A 20,708-nucleotide genomic window follows, 5' to 3' on the forward strand; every position below is an offset into this window, starting at 1 on the left:
CGGCATCCTTTAAGTACTCCTTCCATGCACAGAACTTAAAGCTACTTCAAGAGCCCCGTAAGAATAACATAGAAAATAAAACTCAAATTTGGCCATGCACGTGCTGCATATGACCCTTCAATTTCTCCAATCTACACCACCCTTTCTTATCGTTATCCCCACAGCCTGACACTCGGCAATGATGTCGTATCCGAAGATGGATGCCATCAATATGGCGTTGGAGGTCAGAGGCCCGCGCGAATGATAATTCGCAGTTGGGACAATGAAGTGTCTTGGGTCTTAGACGTGATCGCGATCTCGAGGCTCGTGTAGAGCGGGATGAGGCGGCGTTATTGACAAAGAGCGGTGAAGTGGTGTTTTTATCCCGAATGGTGTGATTGTAATCTGGTTGGTGCTGGATCGGATATGATGATTCAGTGGCTTCGGTATGTGTGTAGAACGGTGAGGCGAAAGGTTGGGTGGCCGAAGAAACACAGATTTCCCCGAGTCGCATAAGCGGGCGTTCGCAGTTCCAATAGCTCAAGGGCGTCTCGGTGAGCGGAGATAGAGAGCCATATTGAAGGGGCTCCGCGGCAGCATGAGAGGTCCAGACGATAGAGGATCCTAAAGAAGATGCAATGGGACTGGGACAATGTTGATTGAACGTAGTACTATCATAGCTCCATTCATCGAAGCTGTTGCAATCGATAGTCGGAGGCTCTGATTGGGCTGTGACAAAGGAGTACCATTCCGAAAAGCTTTCCGAGTTTGCTTGAACGAAATTTTGCTTTTGGAGAAGAGACCCACTGGCATCATAATTAGTATTTGTATACGAGATCTAGGTGGCTATGCGTACTTGGACAGCCCGTTAATGTTTTGGGGATGGATGGCTGCAGAGTCACTGGCTGAGGACATGGTTGCCTAACTTTTGATGCAGTTTGCCTCGGCGCCGAGAACCAAAAAAAGCAAAAAAAAAGTATGGACAGTGATCTTTCAACACGTATGTAAGGCAATGAATATCAAAATATGAATAGCTAGATCAAGTAGAGGAACGATGTAGGACGTAGGATACTTATACTAGGCCCGTTGACGGGCCATGCATTCCACGCATTACAACTTCTTGAACATGACGCGGAATTTAAGAACTCGACCGCAAGACTTTTGTGGTTGTTCATGGAACAATTTGCAAACTTCAGGAAAAAGTTCATGAACTCCAGGGTCGCATTGTTCAATAGTGAGGCGAGCAGTCGTGGCTTCGGCATTGAAGTGCAGTCTGAACTGGTCAGCAGGGTGGAATTGAGGGAAACCTGGGCTTTAAGACAGCGAAAGCAAGCGTGGTACGGTGTAAGGCAGCTGAATACGAGCTTGGTCCTGTTTCTGCGAGCCGCGATTGTGTTTCATCCCGTTCGATCGGAGAGCTGGCCGAAAGCTTCAGTAATTGCGTCTTTGTGATTGCATGATGCATGGAGGAGGAGCACACACAGTATGCAAGGCGATCGCGGCCCCGGACCTGGTGATTTTCGAGCTGCAATTCGACAATCTCGACATTCCAGATTGTAGATACTAGATACAGATACAGGGAGAAGCAGAGCAGGCGGTATTGCCGGACATCCGGCATTGCTGAGTATGAGAAGGTGGGTATTTGGTTGCGAGGCAAGACTCAAACATTACCAAGCCGGTCTGCAGTTAATCTCCCTCTGAGGCTCTGCGCTGTTCCCACTAGTCGAAAGAAGCTTAGCTGGCAAATGCCCTTTCGCTACCGACGTCCTCACCGCCTTCCAATATTTAAATTCTCACCGGCTGACCGAAGCCTCCCTCACCGAATACAAGGACGGGATCATATCCCCTGTTCCATTCGCCAAAGAATATTTGAACTTTCATGCGTAACATTCAGTGTGGTGGAATCGTGTCAATCATGCCCACCTGTCTATCATGCGAGTGGCTTCGTGGTTCGCACATTCGGTGCGCATCCCACGAGGCTGACGTCTTGAAATGAGGGTAAGTCTGTCCACCGTGAGGTCTTCTCTCATTATCCTTCCAGTCTGCTCGCGGCGTCTAGCAATCTCCTCAGATATTCTTGTCATTCCTTGTTCAACCTCCCTTTTTGATCATTATGGTGCCGCACGCGTTGGACAAACTCTGGAGGTTCGACGAAACCCCCAATGTGAGCCAGCCGCCGGCCAAAAAGGCTGGTAAGCCAGCCTTGCAATGGACACCATCTCGAGAAAGGAAGCTCTTTCGATGTGTCGCAATGGCCAATGTGCCAATGAAACATATTGCTACCGCCATGTATGAAGCGGCGGTACCTGCAGAAGATGGAAAGCCTGAACAGCCAGAGTTCGCTCCCTGGTGAGTGTCAGCGCTCCCTATGAGCGAATGGAGACTGAATGACGTTTCTTGCAGTCGCTCGTCCTGCCGAAACCATTGGCATGAAATGACTGAAATGAAGCCAAAACAAATGCTCATAAATAATCTCTTCAGTAGAGAGAAGCAGAGGAAGCAAATGACGGCAGCTTTTGAAGCATATTTAGAGCGAAAGTCGAAGACAGATTCAAGTAACGAAGCCCAAGTTCCAAATACTGTACCAAGTATGCCCAAGACTTCATACGAAGACACCATCTCCACCACTTCGTCTCAGATGGGAACGGCTACAGATATGTCCACGCCTCTCCTGATCTTCGAAGGAGAGACGCCTATCGACCATGGACCAGTCTTCACTCCCAAATCACACGACACAGCACAACCCCGCATTGCGGACGGTGCCATTCGTCCACTCAATTGGGGAACAGGACCAATCGGACTGGACAGTGGTGAAATGTCCCCAGCTGCACAGATTACTGCAACCAAACGCCGTGTCCCTATCGACTTTGATGAGGTTGGCGAAGCCAGCACACAAAAGATACCAAAACAGCACCTAATTGCTAGCGTGGAAGGGGAAGCTTTCCAGGTCCGTACACCCTCGGGCCAGACCACCGCGCCTGACCGCCTGAGCCGCACAGGAGTTGCCAATAAACTCAAGCCTGTGCAGGAACATTCGGATGAACATAACGAAACCCAACTGAGCATATTTGAGGTTGAGGACGAGATGGGTGTGCCTCACGGATTCATTCCTTGGGTTCACAGTGTAATCTCTGCTACTGGGACCATGGTCTCTCGACTATCATCACGAAGATCTTCGCAGCGCCTATCCGTCGAAACCCAGTCGCCGGATGAGCCCAATCCACTCTTCCGTGATAGCCATATGTCCAGTTCAATTCTATTTGAGAATGTTGGTCGACAAGACCTGGATCTGTTCGATGAGTTACGGCGTGACAATACAACGGATCTGGATGTGGCATCACGGATACGCCACTTCCTTGGGCAGTTGAGCGTTGCTCGAGCACGGCAACTGGTCAGGACTCGCAATCATCGTCACGAGACTGCGCTGGAAGTCGCTCTTGCTCTGGGGAATATTCCTGCCTGTGAAGTCCTCTTGCAATTCGGCGCTGACGTGTACGCAAAAACCTCCAACGGGAAGTCACTCTCTGCCTTTGGCCGAGCAGTGGGAAGAAAAGACATCCCGACAAAATACTATGTTGCTATTGGTGCTTGCAGAAACAAGATATTCTCCAAAGCCGGAGAAGACGAACTTAAGAATAACCCGGACCTTCAAAAGGCAAAACGGGTGTCCAGTATCAATAATGGTGCTTGGCCAAAGTCGAAAGCGAGAGCTCGCAGTACCACATTCCCCAAGAGGGCAAACACTACACACGTCCCACCTCCGTTATCTAGTGGCCTGGCCCGGCTGGGCTCTCTTGTCGGTGTAAGCCGCGATCGGCTTCGTCACAGTAGACCAAATGGTAGTAGAGAGTCCAGCAGATCGTATGGTCGACCAGTCTCTTTTCAGAGAGCCCCCTCACTGGCTTTTTCTGATAATTTCTGGGACAGAATATCAGATCCCCGACCAATACAGACCGACCGCATGAACAGTGCGTCTCAAGAAAGTCTACAACTCACGCAGTCTTTACATTCGAACTTCGTCGTCGAACGTGGGACTCCAGTACCTACCCTACCAGACTTTGATCCTAGCCTCGGAGTTTGGGAACTGCTACCCGATAATCGCATGGTCTTCGTTCCTCACTCTCAAAGGACTATGGAATTACCTATTCTTCCAAATCCACTGCCACATCAGAACCCCCCTGAAGCTGAGATACGTCAAAGCACGATTGGGCTAGCACAATTTCCCAACCCACCAGCTCGGATTGAGTTCAGGCAACCAAGCCAGAGAAACTCAGTGAACACGCGTCGACATGGAATGATTTTTGACAGTGTAGCAGCAAATTCCATCATGGAACCCGCTGCTGCTACCACATTGAATGATGTCCTGCAAGAATATCATCAGCCGGATGCTGTCGCTGATACCATCAATAGCCTGCCAGACAGTGATCTGGCATTCATGAATGCTTATGACAACCAATCTTACAATCGTCAGAATGAGACGACAGCAAACGTGTGGGACACCTTGGAACAGATTCCACCTAATGAGAATCCCACTTTCATGAATGTCCCAGAGGCAGAACTTGCCAACCTTTTCCCTGAAGAGATCCTTGATAACAATTTCGCACCGGGTTGGATCTAATAGGTAGCAATTGGAGCATGTACTTGGCGTTTTTGGTGTACCCACCTTGGAGCATTGTTGTTGCTCCCTATATTCAAGTTCAGACATAACGGCCTCACGGTATCAAACTGCTCACTTATCTTCGACATTTCATGGAGTTTTGAGTTCGACGAGAGGAGATACCCAAAACCAAGATTCTTTTCAGCGTTGGAGTTAGGTTCTCTGATGCTTAGATTAGCGTGTTTCGCTGGTTGTATTTTGTTTTGATTTTTCGAAATTGAGATATTCTTTCGAGTTTTTTGGGGTTTGGGTAATGGCGTCAATATTACGACTAAGATTTGGGTTGCAACACTTGCTTGGATGTACATGAGAGCTCCTTGAATGAAGATAAATTTATTAATGCCTACAAAACATGCATTCGTCGTTACCGCCCTCGGTTCAACCTCGCTTAGCCTCCCCACCCAAAAAGGTAAAAAAAATATACAAAAGACAAAACATTAACAACCAACCATGATGAGACGGGTCATGGATGATTGCTTAGTACAAGGGCGAACCATTGTTTATCATTAGCATCTTCTTGGGATCTGGCCGTAACCACTCCTACTCCGACTTGATCTTAGTGGTGCAGATTACTGTCTCTTAAATCTATGCGCTCCACTTCGACCAGCTAATTCTTGGGGTCCAAAATGCTTATTTAACTCTATAACGAGGGTTGGAGGATTAGTCGCGACATCGATTCACCTTTAACACTACGTCAACCTTTCATGGTAACGTTCGAGTCCAATACGGAATTACTCGTGGATAATTATCAACATCATTATATCCGTGCCTAAACACACGGTCATTGCGAACACGCGTAAGTGCCTCAAACCTTTGTCTTCTCCTCTACCCACTTCAAAGCATCATCCGCAACTTCTTCCCAACCCTTCTGATTAACAATCCCATGCGTCCTCCCCTCAAACACCTTCAGCTCCACAACCGCTGGCCCAACATAATGCTTCCTCTCCGCCTCAACCACCTGCCTAGGAACGACGTGATCATTCGTTCCCGCAATCAGCAAAAGCGGCGCTCTATTCTTCTTCCCAAAATCCACGCTCCCTTCACTCTTTGCACTCAAGAGTCCTAGCACACCCTGGAACAGGATATGCCCAGCTGCTGGTATGGAATATTTCTCCCATAAAACCTTGGAGTCGACCGCGTTGAGGTGGTTTCCGAAATTGTAATGGAACTGCGACTCCGTGATCTTGACCGCTTTGTTGTAATTCAACGGATTACCCAGGACTCCGAATCCGGCCTTCACGGTGGTGAGTTTCAGCGTTAAAACACCAGATGGTTGGGCTGGACTTATGCCTACGCCCGCGATACCGAATCCTTTCGAGAGAAGAATTTGAACGAAGAGGCCTCCAAAGGAATGGCCCATGAGGATCGGAGGGGATGGTAGAGTTTCAATGATTTTAATGTAGTTGTTGATTATGGCGCCAATGGTGACACCTTGAAGTGCTTCTGGGTGCGCGCGGATGTCTTCGACTGTACGGCCGTCGAGTCCGGGCCAACCAGGGGCTATGGCTGTGTAGCCTTTGCTGGCGAAGAAGGAGATCCATTCTTCCCAGCAAGATGGAGACATCCAGAGGCCGTGGATTAGGACGATTGTTGGCTTTGCAGAGGCTCCATTGGTTGTGGGGACATCAACCATCTTGAAGCTTGTTTTGATCACGTGTATTTTGGATTCGTGAAAAGCGTCTGCTAAGATGGAGAATCTTGAGAGAGATATATTCCGAGGACGGAATTAAAGAGTGATTGATTGCCATGATAGTCTATGAGAGCTTCATAACCTGATCTTTCGCCAGCCAAGATGCTGTGGTTGCTCAAGCCGTCTGCAATCGCCGTATAATAATGCACAGAATGACAAGGGGGCAAGCTCTCGTAATCAAGATGCATGCATATTCTAAACAGTGCAAACTGGGACTCAAAATGTAGTGATTTAGTGGTCTGCCAAGTATTGGCTGAGGGCTGGTGATAGTAATTCGTGAGTGTCTGAAAGATGACAAAGTAGGATTGGGAGAATGATGGGCAACGTCGTGGACTTGGCGGCTAGGATCTTCAGCCACTTGATTACGTGGTAGCAACCCAGCATTTGATTATTGGCTGTAAACTTTTCGTAACTAAATGGAAGTTGAACGATGGCAACTTTACTCCAGTGTGATATTCTCACATTTTGCTGCTGGTAGGTAGGTGATTGAAGGAATTGGAACGAAAGAAAATTAAAACTCTGGAGGATAAGGAACTCTATAGTAGTTTTCATATGCTGAACATGTGCGCCTTCCTCGAGAGAGTCCTTGCTCCTTCATATTGCAGTTAATTGTGGAAACTTTATGCCACTGGCTATAGGATACGAAGTAGCATTAGATGTCTCGTCTGACATGTCCTCCCTCCCATCCATATCACCATAATCCGTTAATGTAGACGCTCAAGGTTAAGGGAGGTCCCAAGTCTAAATCTAGCCACATGGTTAGCCCTACGACGTGTAACAAAGCTTGATTGAGTGGACAATAGCTCAAGAGAAGGTTAAGGATCAAGCGCTCAACGAACATTTGAAATGAGGCTGAGCGGGGAGGGAAGAACTGAGTGTATCACACAGCTAGTATTAACAAAAATTCAAGCAAAAGTTACTTGGCCCAAATAGAAATGAAAGCTTGCCCAAACACACATCTCTCCTCCTCCTCCACCACCACAGCGCCGTTTTTTCTCATTTCCGATGAGTTTAAGAAGGTGGGACAATTGGTGCGATTCCGAATTGAAGTGAGTTATCGCTAGCATACCCAAAGACTCCATAGTACGCATTGAACATTAATTCTCCGTAGATATTTTTTGGAAATGATCCTCTATCTTGTAGAAGCCCTGCACACATGGTACCTGCAGAGTTGGTTGTCCCACTGTTCAATAGACTGCCAGGGATAGTAGCCCATATAGTGTCGCCAACCAAGAAACTAAAGCTAGGCAGCTTACTTGAGCAAGGGAATTGCCAAATATTATTGGAGAATACTCCACCAACCTTCGCGGACATGTAGTATTGTTCTAACGTAGCGTTAAGCATCAAAATCCCAGCCGTGCCGGTGTCTGATATCCTCGTTTGGCCGGCAATATTATATGTTGTATCTCCAACCTTATATTGGACGGACGGATATTTCCAATATCCATTACTCGAAGTGACTGCGGTGTACTGAATGGTACCTGTATGGCGACTGTCCTCGGTGTAACCCCAGTCGTAATAGCCGTCCACAGCACCAGGCAGATAAACAGCGAAAAGCGGGCTCTTCAAGAGGCTTACTATCGAGCCGAAGAAATTCTGGGTATCTCTACAAGGAGTCTGACCGTTTAGAGGTGCGAGACCCAGCATATCCTGCTGCGCATAACCGTCAGAGGCTGAATTTTCAAGCCCAATGCCAAAGCCTCTGAATCCGACCATATCACCCGTCATGTCCTGCGAATCTCCGACTTGGACAGTCTCTAGGCCACAGGTTCCAGAAGACCACCCTCCAGATCCATAAGTTATATCAAATTTTGATGATGCGGGAAGTGCAACGTAGGTCGCACTTTCGGAGGGCGAATACAGAGCTTGCGTATTTTGCAGACTCGGTGGGAGCTCGGTAGACGGAACCCAGCTACAAGTCCATGGTCAGGATAAACTCTGATACAGCGCTGCTCTAATACAGCAAAGGTGACTTACAAAGTAGAACTACCTGTATCAAGACACATTGGAAGGACCTGGTTGGTTGCAAGAAGCACAGAAATATGATACTGATATGAAGACCAGCATTCTCGTCGGCATACGACCAACTAGCATATCGGTGTTTACTTTGATGTCTGTCCAGCGCATCTTGGAATGCATGGGACACTTTGCCAGTCGGTGTCAAGTTATGCTTTGCATATGCGTTCAGCAAAGCAGTTGTGGTATTGTGGACGTATTTTGGGTTGCGCTTGTAAAGAGTTGAGAATTTCCTTTTGCCTCCTTTGCTGCTAAATGGGCCTGAAGCGCCAGCGGTTGGCGCAGCTTGGACTGCGACTGCAAGAGCTGCAATGATCATATATCCGATGATAAGCATGATGATGATTAGGGATGTGATGCATAAGATTTTCTTAAGCACGATGCATAGTCCGAAGAAGCATATATATAAGAATTCAAGAATGTATTGAACCCCGCTCCTGCTTCATGTCTGTTTCAATAGGAAATCCCAAAAATTCCTCTTCTCAACATTCCACGAAGTTCACATCGCGACCAATATCAAATGCGCCAGAATTTGGCTTGGTCCAGGCCAATGCATAGGTGAAGTCAGAAGTCACCTTCGAGACATCAGACCACATCGGAAGGATAGACGCAACGCCTGGAATGCATCTTGAGGAGGACCTCTCAAGTGCTCGAAACGCTGAGTACATTTGAGCATAATCTGGCGATCAAAGTTTAGTGAGGCTTAGCTAACGATGAAGTTGTGATTCTGACTTGTTTCGGGCCGGAGCAGAGCCCTAGTCGGGCTTACCCGTCAAGAATGTAACGGGTACACCCAGGAATTCTGACTTTCGGCAGGAGTGTCTCACTTTGAGAACGAATAGAATTCTAGGGATTCTAATCAGTAAAACATAGACGTAGCACAAAATTTAGTGCGGAGTACAACCAAGAATGCACAATACCCGCAAGAAATTTATACCGGTGCCTCTGCGTCAACAAGTCTAAGTAGATTACTCATCCACCAATATTGAAATTGGTATAGCAATTAGCACATCATGGCCTAGTTTGTCGAATGGTTTTTTCTTGCTCTGGAATGTGGCTGCTTAGTAGCTGTAGGAATGTTGAACGATGGTAGCACTACTTTTGTGTGAGAGAATTTGCTGGAACAACCAGAACGGCGTTGCACGAGTATTCCTTCTTGATCCTCACGTACTTCTCGTGCTGGATACTAAAGCTCGTGTTCTTTTTCAACTTGCCCCTTTCCATCTTGGCTACAGACGAAATTGAAGGTCGACACTCGAGACTTAGAACATCTGCACATCAGATTAATCTTCGTTGGAAGTCTCACTGAGCTCGCCCACATCGAATCTCAGCTGAATGTGCTGCAAATCCACATTGCCCTGTTTGCGTCGAACCCGACAGCAAATCTCATTCTCAACGAGGATATTAAAAAGCAATAAGAAAACACCAGCTTAATTAACACACAAAACTCAAACTTCTGAAGCTCGACACAAACAGGGCGCTTCCAAAATTCAATAGCACGCTTAAGTATAAGATTCCATTATACTCATGACATTGATCGCAATTGACATTCATCGCATTTTGGGATGGCAAGCACTTGAAGCACGTCCACGTCAGTCTTAGAGATCGACTCCAGACGAGACGAAGCGTAGATCAGATCACAAAAATCCGTTCCAAATTGGCACTGCACCGTTGTAGTCAGAGGAAGAAGACCTCAAAATCTCACAGAAGCCAGCTTGTGCATTTGGACGCTAGCCGCAGTTCGTACAGTACCCGTCAGCAGGGATCGGCCTCTAGGTACCTCAAGCGCTGACCACGAGAACTTCATCTCACGTTCCAGCATCAATCACTGAATGTATTACAACTCCTTAGTCGCCCAGGTCTGTATGCTCAGCTTTCAAGATGAAATCTGAAGTCTTCAACGACAACTCTACCATTTCGGTGGTTAGAATTGTGCCGAGTCCGCTGTCCGGAGCTGCAAGATGACTATGTCATCTGCGGACATTTCTAGCTTCTTAAATCCGACTGAAGGCTACAATTCGCATTCGTCTGCCCATGCGAATCATTGGTCTTGCGCGTACGAATAGGTATTCTTGTACAGTACTTTATATGTCCTCCATTTCTTTCTCTGCACTGTCTCTCCCTCCTTCATCAATGCGCTCATTCTTTCAAGCTCTTTTACGGCGTCGACCTCGCTCTAGTCAACCACAGCAAAGAGTATCAGCCATCCAAGCAAGAACTATATCTGGCGGAATGACAGCCGCAGCCTTGTACGCGGTCTCAATGACCACTCCCACGGCATTGGGAGCTGTGCCAGAAGACGCAGAAGCCAAGTCGCACCATGCGAAGAATGGAGTAGGCTTCATCAACCCATGGGATTCATTTAAGGATTTTAGTGCGCCGGAAATTATGAGGAAGATAATATGGTTAGTTATTTGCGTGCATATGGTATGCAAGCCTCAATGCTAATTGAGGCGAAGGGGTCGAGTAACAGGAAGCTTCAAAAGTCCAGATACGACACCTCCAACCGTTCCTGTCGTAGCCCCAAAGTTCCTCCCAAATCGAACAGTATCCCCCGCTCTGCGAGCAACTTGGCTTGGACATGCATGCTATTATGTGGAATTCCCCTCTGGTCTGCGAGTACTCTTCGACCCCGTCTTCGAAGAACGCTGTAGTCCTTTCTCCTGGATGGGACCAAAACGCTACACCGAAGTCCCATGCCATATCAAAGACCTCCCCGTCGTCGACCTTGTCGTTATATCCCACAGCCATTACGACCATCTCTCCCACCCAACCGTCGTTGAACTCCACAAAGCACACCCCGAAGCACAATTCCTCGTGGGGCTAGGTCTGAAAGATTGGTTCCAAAAATGTGGAATCAAGAAGGTGCAAGAAATGGACTGGTGGACCGACATAGACATAACCCTCTCTCCTTCTACTGGCGAAAAACGAATTTCAACTGCGTCGAGCACAACCGTTCCATCCACGACTGCGCCCACCGACTCCTCCAATATCACAGCCCGCATCTCCTGTCTTCCCTGCCAACACATGTCTGCACGAACACCCTTTGACAAGGCACACACACTTTGGTGTTCCTGGGCCGTATCATCTGGCGGTAAAAGCGTCTGGTTCGGCGGCGACACCGGATATCGCTCGGTCCCACAACTGCCTGAAGGAGAAGATGACTACGGAGAGAAGTATAAAGATCTCCCTTACTGCCCTGCCTTCAAACAAATTGGTGATTTGAGAGGTCCTTTTGATCTGGGTCTGATTCCTATTGGAGCATACGATCCGAGGTATATAATGAGTACTGTTCATGCGAATCCATTCGATAGTGTTAATATTTTCATTGATACGAAGTGTAAGAAGGCTATGGGTATTCATTGGGGAACTTGGGTCTTGACTGGTGAGGATGTTTTGGAGCCTCCGAGGTTATTGAAGCAGGCGATGAAGTGGAAGGGGTTGCCCGAGACTGGAGTCTTTGATGTTTGTGACATTGGAGAAAGTCGAGAATTTTAATTTGTTTAGGAGAGCGTTTCGGCCTGGGTCATCAGAGAACGTGTAAGAATTAGATGACTGCTTAGCAGTGTAAGAACAATCACATCTTCAAATGAAAAGTTTATGGAGAAAATTGCATTTTCGTAGGAGTACAATTTGATGAGTCGACCGCAAAAGATCTATCCATCCTTATTGTACATCCTCCATTCTGCCCTGGAAATATGACAAGAGAACGTGTTGCTTTTTCAAAGAGAGTTCCGACCAGACGTTAGCGTTTAGGAAATCGTGTGTCCACATCAGTGTCCTATTATGATCAAAGAAGTTGTGCAATATGCAGAATCCCGCCCTAGTTGACCATCATAAGAACGTATCACATCCTGCGGTTTACAAATCTATGCTTGATTAGCATGGAAGAAATATCTAAAGCAGACCCACTTACCAGTAACGTGGACGAGGGCGCTCATAGTCGTAAGGAGGCTCTCTTGGTGGGTAATCCCGTGGGGGTGGTCGGTCATAGGGAGGTCTACCATTGACATATGGGTCAGGAGGGTAGTCACGTCGGTAAGGATCCTCGAAGCGGCCACGTGGTGGTGGGTAATCATCAATAGGACCACGAGCTCTTGGTGGAGAACGGTAGCGACCACGGTCATCATCATAGTAACCACGGCGAGGAGGGCTTCTTTCGCGGTAACCATCACGGCGAGGGCTGTATCCACGGGAAGGTCCACGGCGGTCATAGTCGTCAGCGGGGTAAGATCGGCGAGGACCAGGAGAGCGGGAGCGAGCTCGATCACGGGGAATATCAGGTTGAGTCTGTGAGGTTAGTTGAACCCAACAAGACACAGAGTATGAATACGCACATCAGCAACACAAGTGACACGGACTCCCTTGAATTCACGGCCGTCAAGCTTTTCTACTGCGGTCTTGAGATCCGCAGCAGTTTCGAACTCAACAAAGCTTCTGATTTGTTAACAATGTAGCGCAATACAGAGGACTCGAGATACTGACCCTTTGCCATCCCGGTCACGGCCGGTTTCGGAGTAGACGACATCGAGGCTGGATTGACGGGCGAAGTCTTTCAGATCCTATATCCAGAATCCATGTAAGTCGTTATCCAGGTTATGTTGTTTGCAAAAAGCCAGGGCAGAGGTAGTTGCCATCCAAATAGTAGCCTGCACAACAGTCCCGAAAAAGGTACATGGTCCTACGGTAGAGCTCCTTGCTGTGCAAAGTAATCGCTGTCCAGGTACGAAAGGGCAATAATTGACATAGCAGAAAGAAGTCGAGACAGGATAAGAAAGGCCAGACAGGGGATAAAGACGTCCATCAAGTCCAAGGCTGCTCAAGCAAATGCACTAGCACACTGCAATAGCACTGGTCGCCTGGTAGGGCGTGATGTGGCCAAGACTATGTAATACTAGGCCGCAAAGGACCTGAGTACACTGTGGGCGTCCAATGAATAATGTTGTTTAGTCCAAATAGCAAGATGTTCAGATCCAAGAGCCCGGGAGAAGGAAGGGAGTACAGACCTGCCAGCTGGTCTCACCTGGAAGTCCAGAGATTTGCATGCGATGCGGGGTGCGTCGGGGACGAGGAGCAGTCCGCTCAGTGTTGGCGAAAGCATCGCGATTGCGAGTACCACGGGCAAACTGAACAGTCAAGCGCTCGCCCATGAAGTCCGAGCCGTGGAACGCTGGAAGAGTATAAGCCTATGTATTGAACCTTGGGAAGTTATGCGGCCATACCGGGAACCACATCGCGGGCATCCATAGCATCCTTGTACTCGATGAATCCGAAGCCATTCATGAGCTTGATCTCGGTGATCTCTCCAGTACCATGAGTATTGAAATGCGTCTCGACGTCCGCCTTGGTGGCTGTTGAGCATTAGCAGAGCTCTTTCCCGACCGACGAGATGGAATCCATCAACAGTATCAAATAGAGGCGCAGAGCAGGAGCGTACCATTGCGAGGAAGGTTTCCCAGGTATAACCTGGTGGAAGAAACTTCTGTCATGATGAAGTTTGGTCGATGGGTATGGGCTCAACGCGCCAAAGAATTGGTTGGTGTTGAGGAAGAAGTTGTGCCACGAGGCGCGATCCTGTCCTTGTTATTATAATATGGAAGAATCGATGCTGAGGGTATGCGCGCAATGATGGAGGTGTCGCATACGATTGCAACCCGGTGAATAGAAGACGGGCGTTGAAGACGAGGGAGCAAGGCGGAAAGACAGGATGAGGCGAGAAATCGATTGGAAGTAAAGAAAAGAGCGGGGCGGGCGAGAGCTTGGACCTCTTCACGTGATTGATGACTTAGGTTTCTTTGCGACAGCCAGCTTGCGACTTCGGTCTTATTCCTTCATGCTTAGAGGGTCAAGTCAGAGAGCAAATGACTATCTACGAAGCCGAGGGTTTCGAGGAGATGATATTGGAGAATTCCATTCTGCTTAGTCCCATCTGAAGATAGGCAATTCTACAAAAGAAACGCACTCGTTGTGTTCTTCTGCTGCCCAGTGTTGGGAACCATCGTTAATCTCTTAGTACTACAGCATCAATAACGCTTGCGCACTGTGTCTGCCTTTCTCAAGTCATATTTGATGTCTTTGTTATCTTAAGGATGGCTCTCGATTCTGTTGAGTACTTGCCTGGACTCTTTAGATCTTCTTTCAGAGACTGAATCATTACAGTTCTGCTCAAATGTAGCATCGGTAGTCCTGCAAGTTGTCAAGCTGATGGCTACTTAAGATTCTTCTGAATATCCTTCATTCGCTCCTCGGCTGGCATTAGATGAACTGCAGAGGTATAGAATGACAGAATGCGTTCTTTGTGTGACAGGTGGTTTGAAAATGCGAGTCGAATTAGTTGCAATGTCGACCTACCAAGGTGAGGTAAAGCCGCTTCACACCAAAAAAGATATGGCATGTTGAAGTACAGTATATCTCAACTCAGTAGGAATTATATTCCACAACTAGGCTTCCTGCAAAATAGTCCGAGTACTTGCGAACCCCCTCGCTTAGCTCGAGTTTCTCTCCCACTTCGCTAAGCGAGTACTTCAACATGTAAACAAACCAAAAAAGCTATCAAACCTCCACAGCATTTTTAAAAATAGAGAACAAGAGCAAAAACTCAGACCTAACCATCTCGAGATGGGTAGGTCGTAGAAAACTTGCTCGGTGTCGTATGCAGTTTTTGAAGTCGCGATCGTTCGTTCGTATGCGGGCCAGGCGATTTTATCCCTATCCTCCTCTTAACCCACACTTGACCTGAACCACTGACCTAAGTGGAATGCTGTAGTGGGTGTGGAGTAAAAATTGCTTATTTAAATCTATAAGGTATGTTTGCGTTAGGGGTCGTCTCTCGCTTATTTGGACGAGGCTACGAGCAAACAAGCCAATTATCACCAAAAATCGTGGAATGGAGCAGTGTGAATGTCAGTTTCCGCTTTTATTTGTATTAATGTCTTATTAAAGCAAGCTGTATCTTCATTTTGATAGTGGTTAACCTGATTCTAGAAGCAGCGATTTCGGGCTTCTCATTCTCTTTATCCGTCTGCAGATGATTTTGACTATTTGTGCTCACAAACTACGCTTACCGCATAGTAGAAACACTTCTTTCAAGCAAGAACATGTCACTGTGATCATCCATTGACAAGTTCCTAGCAATCTCTGCCATAATCTGATTTAGCTAGCTTCGAGCTCGAAAAGAGAATAATGAGGTATGGAACCTTGCAGCTCCGGCTATAAGACTACATCTGAGAATTGTTTTGCAACCAAGGGCAACGTATGTCGAGAATTATCGATGCTCATTCATTTTATGAGCTTTAAGTAGCGAAGCCTAACATTGTGGGGAAAGAGCTGCAAAAGCAGATGAAGATTTGCCAAGCCTGCAATTGCCATGAACAGAGGCAGCAACTGAAAAAGCTAGCAAGCAGCATAAATATATCTCTACATCCAACTTGACTTTGACAAAAGAAGCATAAGGAGAAGGGATGGAACCGACGTAAAACTAGATTTAACAAGTGAACAACGTCGAACACTTCACAGCCGGCGGCTTGACAGACATCCTACGTGAGATTGACTACGCGTTATATTAGCAAGGATTGAGTTCTACTTGTCAATCATTGCCAATGTGGTCTAGAGTATGTTCACTGACCGAACGCTTCTAAATGAAAGTCTGAGACTAGATCGCCTTGAAAGATCAAGGAGTTACTCTTAGAACTTAATCTGAGGCGCCAAAAATTGATCTCAATCCAACCATTGTAACCGAAGACAAGATCACACAATCACACAAGACAGAGCTGGTAAGTGCTGCACAGTCGAGACATGAATCATTACAACGTTATGCTACCCTAACCAGAACGCCCACCGTCACCTCCTTCCACATATACGCAGACGTGAAGCTGCAAACCGCATTTTATCCCAAATACGCAGTACAAGAACGAAGTGACACTGCTCTTCAAAGACAAATCATCTCATCTCAACATCCTGGGTATCTTCGGTTTCCTCAACCCCAGGCTCATTTTCTTCCTCATCCGTAACAAAGGTTTCATACTCTTCCAGATTCTTCTGTATGTGAACTTTGAACTTGATGATGTCGTTCAGCATCCTTTCAATTTCTGTATGTAGTTCTTCTCTCAATGCATTGGCTTCAAGAGTCAATTGTTCATACCTGGTTCAAGTTAGCATCAATGTGTCAAACATGGATGGAAGACTTACTCAATGTTCGTGTTCATTTCACGTTGCTCCATGAGTTGTACAGACTCGGTGAGACCTGCGCGCATCTTGGCTAACTCTTTCTCCATCTTCTCAATCTGAGTATCAGAGGCCAACTTCTGGGTTGTGGTGACCTGAGCGTGTGTTAGCTTCTGTAACGAAACATTCAATGCTTTTTTCTTACCTCTTTGGTCTTCTCATACTCCTCTTCTGCAGCCCTGACACGATGCTCAAGAGCCTGGACCTCGCCTCTCTTGTCTTCGATCGCTTCCTTGATGCCGTCAAGCAGCTCATGATGCTTCATCATTTCATCCATAGCAACAGTACGTCGCTCCGAGATCTCCTTCCTGAGACTCACAAAACTGGTCTTCACATGCCCTCTAAGGTCGAGGTTCAAAATGTGAGCAGGTTGGTAGCCAGTAAGAGGGTCTGCTAAAAGTCGATCACTGTCGGCGTTCCCACCTCGGGAAGAACCAATTTGAGAGGAGGAGAAGTTGGGGCCTTCATTGACAACCACCTGCAGCTCGTAATTCTTTCCCTTCGCATTTGGCGCCGTCGATGGGATGAGACCTATTTGGTAGCCTAGGCTGTTGTACTTGTCGACCATCCTCTCTAGCTCATCAAGTTTTCGACTTGCTTCTCCTTCCTTGTCTGTGACCTTCTTCTTTGCTTCTTCTAGACGTTGTGATGTTGACTCTATGCCTTTCTGAAGTCTTTCTCTTTCGGCAGTCATACGATCAATATCAGCCATGCTGATTCCTTGCTCATCAACTGCTTTTTGCAGATTTGATCTTTCATCGTCAGCTTCTTTCAACTCAACCATGACCTTGTCGAGCTCTTCTTGAAGAAACTGTATCCGGGATTCGTATTTCTCGGACTTCTGATTCATCCGACTATCGAACTCTTCGAATTTGACCTTGTCGTCCTCCATGATCTTGAAATTCTTGTCCAAAGTTGCAACGTCGGATCCAGATTTCTCGAGAGCCTCGATTTCTCTCTGAAGCCTTTCATGCTCCCCTTCCAGAATGTGCAGTTCGTCAAGGTATTTTGAGTTTGCTCTATCGAATTCCTGCGCCATAGCTTCAACATGTGGAGCTAGAACCCTATCTTGGTCCTCGTCTCCAGCGTCGTCATCCATGGATAGCCAATCTCGATATGCACGACTGAGAAAATCGAAGATGATCCGGTCCCCACTCACGTCAACACCAGTCTCGGCACAGGCATCATCGTAATGGTTCGAGGCATAGCCCTCAAGCATCTGAGCTAGCTGCATCATCCAGTGAAGCAGGCCCAGGAAGAGATGCCATGAGTTCTGGGATCCCACAGCCGAAAGAGCGCTTTTAGTGATTGACTTTTGGTAAGGATATCTGAGTTGCTGCATGATAGGCGGTACTTCTTGGTCGATGTTTTTCTGAAAGCGGTAGCTTGGATCGATACGATGGTACAACCATTGGAACATGTACACGAAGTCTTTTTGAGTTGGAGACTTCACCATGTTCTGCGAGATCATATGTTTCATCTCCATCTCGAAATTATTGGCAGTCATATAATCGAGGATGTCCTGCCCAACCTTCACCTGAACGGAGCGGTCCTTCAGCTTTCGAGGATCTGTAGGGGCGCCTGCTGGTTGTGGTGCTTGTTGAAAAAAGCTCTGGTGGCCCATCGGACCGCTGTTCGAGCCTCTGGATCTGTAGGTATGCACGCTACTCCTTCTATCGTTCTCTGCAGACGAACGTCCCATTCCACTTGTCATCCCACCAGGCGCATAGCTTTTGCGCCCACTGGTGTTTTGGAATGATGTCCTTTTTACTGATGACATTCCCATCTCAGCCAGGTTCGTTCCCGAGGAAGAGCGTTGAAACTGTGGCTGATTTGGTCGTGGAGGAGCAAGAGAAGCGCGCGATCCTGAGATTGAGCGTACATGACTTGCAGTAAAAGGCGCGTTGCCATTTGAGCCAGACAGAGAGTTTGAACGCTTCATGGCAGATGCTGGCTGTGGGATGTTGGAATTGTAATTTATGCCACCTAGAGTCTATCAAAGAGTCAGTGCATGGTCGCATAGCAAGATGCAGATGAATGGGTGTATCCTCAATTGCAAGAGCTATATCAACGCTTCAGGAACATACCTCTCGAGGCCGTCGCACCGAGAAAAGACCTGTGTCTTGCGACATTCTGACTGAAATTGGATTTCCAGTTGATGATATAGGTATGGTATATCGAACAGGAGCAGTTCTATGTTGACTGTACAATCGAAATTTTGCGAAAGTTCTTGTATGATGTTGTAAGGTCAATAGTTGTGGTGCGCTTGGGATGATAACAATCGATGAGACGATTTCATAGGTCGCGGCTGTCGAAAGTAAACAAACCAAATAAAGCTTAGCTCCAACCTTGATTAGACTCCCTCACGTGCCACTTTAGCATCCAGCCTCGGCTTCCGGCCTCCAGATTATCGCGATGATATCCCCAGATTCTGAATAATTTGTCGCATCTCAACGCCGCTTCGCACCCTTATGAGACAATCGACAGCGGGCGGTCATCAAATATGGCAATTCGAGAAGATATCGTAGCGTCTGCCGTAAGTGAGGCTCCGTTCTCTGGATAGCGAATACTGATTAGAAGCAGGTTACATGTGAGAATATGCGATGGCAGGAAACTATTCTCCATGCTGATGTTTGCTTGTAGTTCTCCAAGACCCAAGTGTTGCCGGATCGCCGATCGAAAATCGAATAGCATTTCTACAGTCCAAGAATCTTACTCAAGAAGAGGTTGACACAGCTCTGGCCAGAGCCAGCGGCGAAACTGCTCCAGCGAATTATTCCAACTATGCACCTCAACAACAGGTAGCACGACCACCACAGCCAGGCTATGGCGGATACCAACAATACCCATGGCAGCAACCACCTCCTCCAGAATTACCAAAGAGGGACTGGAGAGATTGGTTCATCATGGCAACCGTGATGGGAGGAATGGGATATGGTCTGTACTTTGTTGCAAAGGCAAGCTATTACAGACTCAGAGATGTGCACTTCGTCTGCTAATGTGCTCATAGCGATATGTGTACCCAATGATAGCGCCACCGACGACTCCACAATTGGAACAAGATAAAAAAGACATCGACGACTCGTTCGAGAAAGCATTTGCACTTTTGGACCAATTGAGCAAAGATACTGAAGCTCTGAAGTCATCCGAACAAGCTAGAACGGAACGCTTGGATGCCGCGTTATCAGAAGTTGAGAGTGTCATCAGTGATCTAAAGACTGCCAGTCGCAGACGAGAAGAGGAGTCTCGACGAATAAGTGACGAGGTCCGTGGATTGAAGGACTTGATCCCGAAAGCTATGGAGGGACAGAAAGAAAGTACAGATACCAGGTTACGAGAGCTCAATACTGAACTGAAGAGTCTGAAGACCCTAATGGGACAAAGAATGAACCCTGCAACTTCATCGAGTACTAGTCCATATACTCGAGGACCAACCATAGGTTCGACCCCCACAAATGGTAGCAGTGCCAACACAAATGGGTCTTCTGGTACAGATGGAGTCACTCCGAAACCAGCATCAGTGAGCAATGGAGCCGGAACCGAATCTGTAGCTTCCCTGCAAGGACGCAGCTCAAGTCCTTTCAGCACAGGCATGCCAGCTAGTAAAGCTGCAATCCCATCCTGGCAGCTTGCATCAGGACACAAGAGCACGAGCTCTACTGGCACAGGAAGTGGCTCACCAGAAGCTACTGGATCAGCCTAAAGGAAGTGGGATTTATCTTGGACACGGATGTATTTGCATTGGTGGCGTTCTGTGGCTATCTAGGTGTCAGTGATGACAAGGGAAAATAATTGTATTATGCTTCGAAAACAAATGGATTCAACGTGAACAAGCTATACTATTTGTTCCCTAGCCAGTCTGTGCTCACAGAAAGTCTCTAAGTACCGCTCGGGTAAGACAAAACGTTTCGTTACATCAGCCTTGCCGATAAGGTTGCACGATGTGGATGTGCCCCTTCGCAAGATGCTTGCAACGATCCGTCTCAGAACCGAAATCCGGGGATCCTTCCTGAACTTCTGATAGACCACGATGACCAAAAAGCCACAGCATTTCTACCCAAGCTACCAAAAAGGCTCAAAAATATCACAGACGATGAAACACATGCGACGGCCACGAGGGCAAAATGGAAAATCGAGCTAGGA

General features: G+C 47.3%; 8 protein-coding genes across 8 annotated transcripts; 3 read left to right on the plus strand and 5 right to left on the minus strand.

Annotated features, from left to right (window-relative positions):
• Positions 1 to 82: 82 nt before the first annotated feature.
• Positions 83 to 894, minus strand: LY89DRAFT_666216 (uncharacterized protein; the record flags this gene model as incomplete). Its single annotated transcript, XM_018212888.1, has 2 exons — positions 83 to 785; positions 836 to 894. 2 exons carry the CDS (start codon positions 892 to 894, stop codon positions 83 to 85), a joined length of 762 nt encoding a protein of 253 aa, XP_018074908.1.
• A 911-nt stretch (positions 895 to 1,805) lies between these two features.
• Positions 1,806 to 4,981, plus strand: LY89DRAFT_715931 (uncharacterized protein). The gene is made up of 2 exons (XM_018218235.1): positions 1,806 to 2,328; positions 2,383 to 4,981. The coding sequence occupies exons 1-2, from the start codon at positions 2,093 to 2,095 to the stop codon at positions 4,595 to 4,597; spliced, it is 2,451 nt and encodes an 816-aa protein (XP_018074909.1). The 5' UTR covers positions 1,806 to 2,092; the 3' UTR covers positions 4,598 to 4,981.
• A 458-nt stretch (positions 4,982 to 5,439) lies between these two features.
• LY89DRAFT_682280 (alpha/beta-hydrolase) lies at positions 5,440 to 6,605 on the minus strand (the record flags this gene model as incomplete). Its single annotated transcript, XM_018214475.1, has 1 exon — positions 5,440 to 6,605. Exon 1 carries the CDS (start codon positions 6,267 to 6,269, stop codon positions 5,442 to 5,444), a length of 828 nt encoding a protein of 275 aa, XP_018074910.1. The 5' UTR covers positions 6,270 to 6,605.
• A 700-nt stretch (positions 6,606 to 7,305) lies between these two features.
• Positions 7,306 to 8,661, minus strand: LY89DRAFT_640199 (acid protease; the record flags this gene model as incomplete). Its single annotated transcript, XM_018211657.1, has 3 exons — positions 7,306 to 8,238; positions 8,304 to 8,394; positions 8,415 to 8,661. 3 exons carry the CDS (start codon positions 8,659 to 8,661, stop codon positions 7,338 to 7,340), a joined length of 1,239 nt encoding a protein of 412 aa, XP_018074911.1. The 3' UTR covers positions 7,306 to 7,337.
• A 1,814-nt stretch (positions 8,662 to 10,475) lies between these two features.
• LY89DRAFT_578857 (Metallo-hydrolase/oxidoreductase) lies at positions 10,476 to 11,840 on the plus strand (the record flags this gene model as incomplete). Its single annotated transcript, XM_018208970.1, has 2 exons — positions 10,476 to 10,747; positions 10,802 to 11,840. 2 exons carry the CDS (start codon positions 10,476 to 10,478, stop codon positions 11,838 to 11,840), a joined length of 1,311 nt encoding a protein of 436 aa, XP_018074912.1.
• An 82-nt stretch (positions 11,841 to 11,922) lies between these two features.
• Positions 11,923 to 14,038, minus strand: LY89DRAFT_610780 (uncharacterized protein). The gene is made up of 7 exons (XM_018210560.1): positions 13,780 to 14,038; positions 13,565 to 13,693; positions 13,349 to 13,512; positions 12,828 to 12,904; positions 12,680 to 12,779; positions 12,259 to 12,632; positions 11,923 to 12,211 (listed from the first exon to the last, which is right to left on the minus strand). Coding segments are annotated over exons 1-7 (897 nt in total). The 5' UTR covers positions 13,832 to 14,038; the 3' UTR covers positions 11,923 to 12,210.
• A 2,086-nt stretch (positions 14,039 to 16,124) lies between these two features.
• On the minus strand, positions 16,125 to 18,798 carry LY89DRAFT_640207 (uncharacterized protein). Its single transcript, XM_018211658.1, has 4 exons — positions 18,653 to 18,798; positions 16,711 to 18,558; positions 16,530 to 16,660; positions 16,125 to 16,482 (listed from the first exon to the last, which is right to left on the minus strand). Exons 1-4 carry the CDS (start codon positions 18,695 to 18,697, stop codon positions 16,281 to 16,283), a joined length of 2,226 nt encoding a protein of 741 aa, XP_018074914.1. The 5' UTR covers positions 18,698 to 18,798; the 3' UTR covers positions 16,125 to 16,280.
• Positions 18,799 to 18,976: 178 nt separating this feature from the next.
• On the plus strand, positions 18,977 to 20,401 carry LY89DRAFT_446634 (uncharacterized protein). Its single transcript, XM_018207587.1, has 4 exons — positions 18,977 to 19,101; positions 19,149 to 19,155; positions 19,209 to 19,522; positions 19,576 to 20,401. The coding sequence occupies exons 1-4, from the start codon at positions 19,069 to 19,071 to the stop codon at positions 20,266 to 20,268; spliced, it is 1,047 nt and encodes a 348-aa protein (XP_018074915.1). The 5' UTR covers positions 18,977 to 19,068; the 3' UTR covers positions 20,269 to 20,401.
• Positions 20,402 to 20,708: the final 307 nt, after the last annotated feature.

This window comes from Mollisia scopiformis (assembly GCF_001500285.1).
Source record: "Mollisia scopiformis unplaced genomic scaffold LY89scaffold_6, whole genome shotgun sequence".
Lineage (NCBI taxonomy): Eukaryota > Fungi > Ascomycota > Leotiomycetes > Helotiales > Mollisiaceae > Mollisia > Mollisia scopiformis.

Excerpts from the sequence above, each read along its gene's own strand:
- LY89DRAFT_715931 (XM_018218235.1), top strand. The coding sequence starts at position 2,093 with ATGGTGCCGCACGCGTTGGACAAACTCTGGAGGTTCGACGAAACCCCC. Across the intron at positions 2,329-2,382 it reads CAGCCAGAGTTCGCTCCCTG|TCGCTCGTCCTGCCGAAACC; the intron begins GTGAGTGTCAGC and ends CGTTTCTTGCAG.
- LY89DRAFT_610780 (XM_018210560.1), bottom strand. The coding sequence starts at position 13,831 with ATGACAGAAGTTTCTTCCACCAGGTTATACCTGGGAAACCTTCCTCGC. Across the intron at positions 12,780-12,827 it reads CGTGACCGGGATGGCAAAGG|AAGCTTTGTTGAGTTCGAAA; the intron begins GTCAGTATCTCG and ends TTAACAAATCAG. Across the intron at positions 12,633-12,679 it reads GTGTCACTTGTGTTGCTGAT|ACTCAACCTGATATTCCCCG; the intron begins GTGCGTATTCAT and ends CTAACCTCACAG.
- LY89DRAFT_640207 (XM_018211658.1), bottom strand. The coding sequence starts at position 18,697 with ATGTCGCAAGACACAGGTCTTTTCTCGGTGCGACGGCCTCGAGAG. Across the intron at positions 18,559-18,652 it reads CGGTGCGACGGCCTCGAGAG|ACTCTAGGTGGCATAAATTA; the intron begins GTATGTTCCTGA and ends ACTCTTTGATAG. Across the intron at positions 16,661-16,710 it reads AGTATGAGAAGACCAAAGAG|GTCACCACAACCCAGAAGTT; the intron begins GTAAGAAAAAAG and ends ACACACGCTCAG.
- LY89DRAFT_446634 (XM_018207587.1), top strand. The coding sequence starts at position 19,069 with ATGGCAATTCGAGAAGATATCGTAGCGTCTGCC. Across the intron at positions 19,523-19,575 it reads GTCTGTACTTTGTTGCAAAG|CGATATGTGTACCCAATGAT; the intron begins GCAAGCTATTAC and ends ATGTGCTCATAG.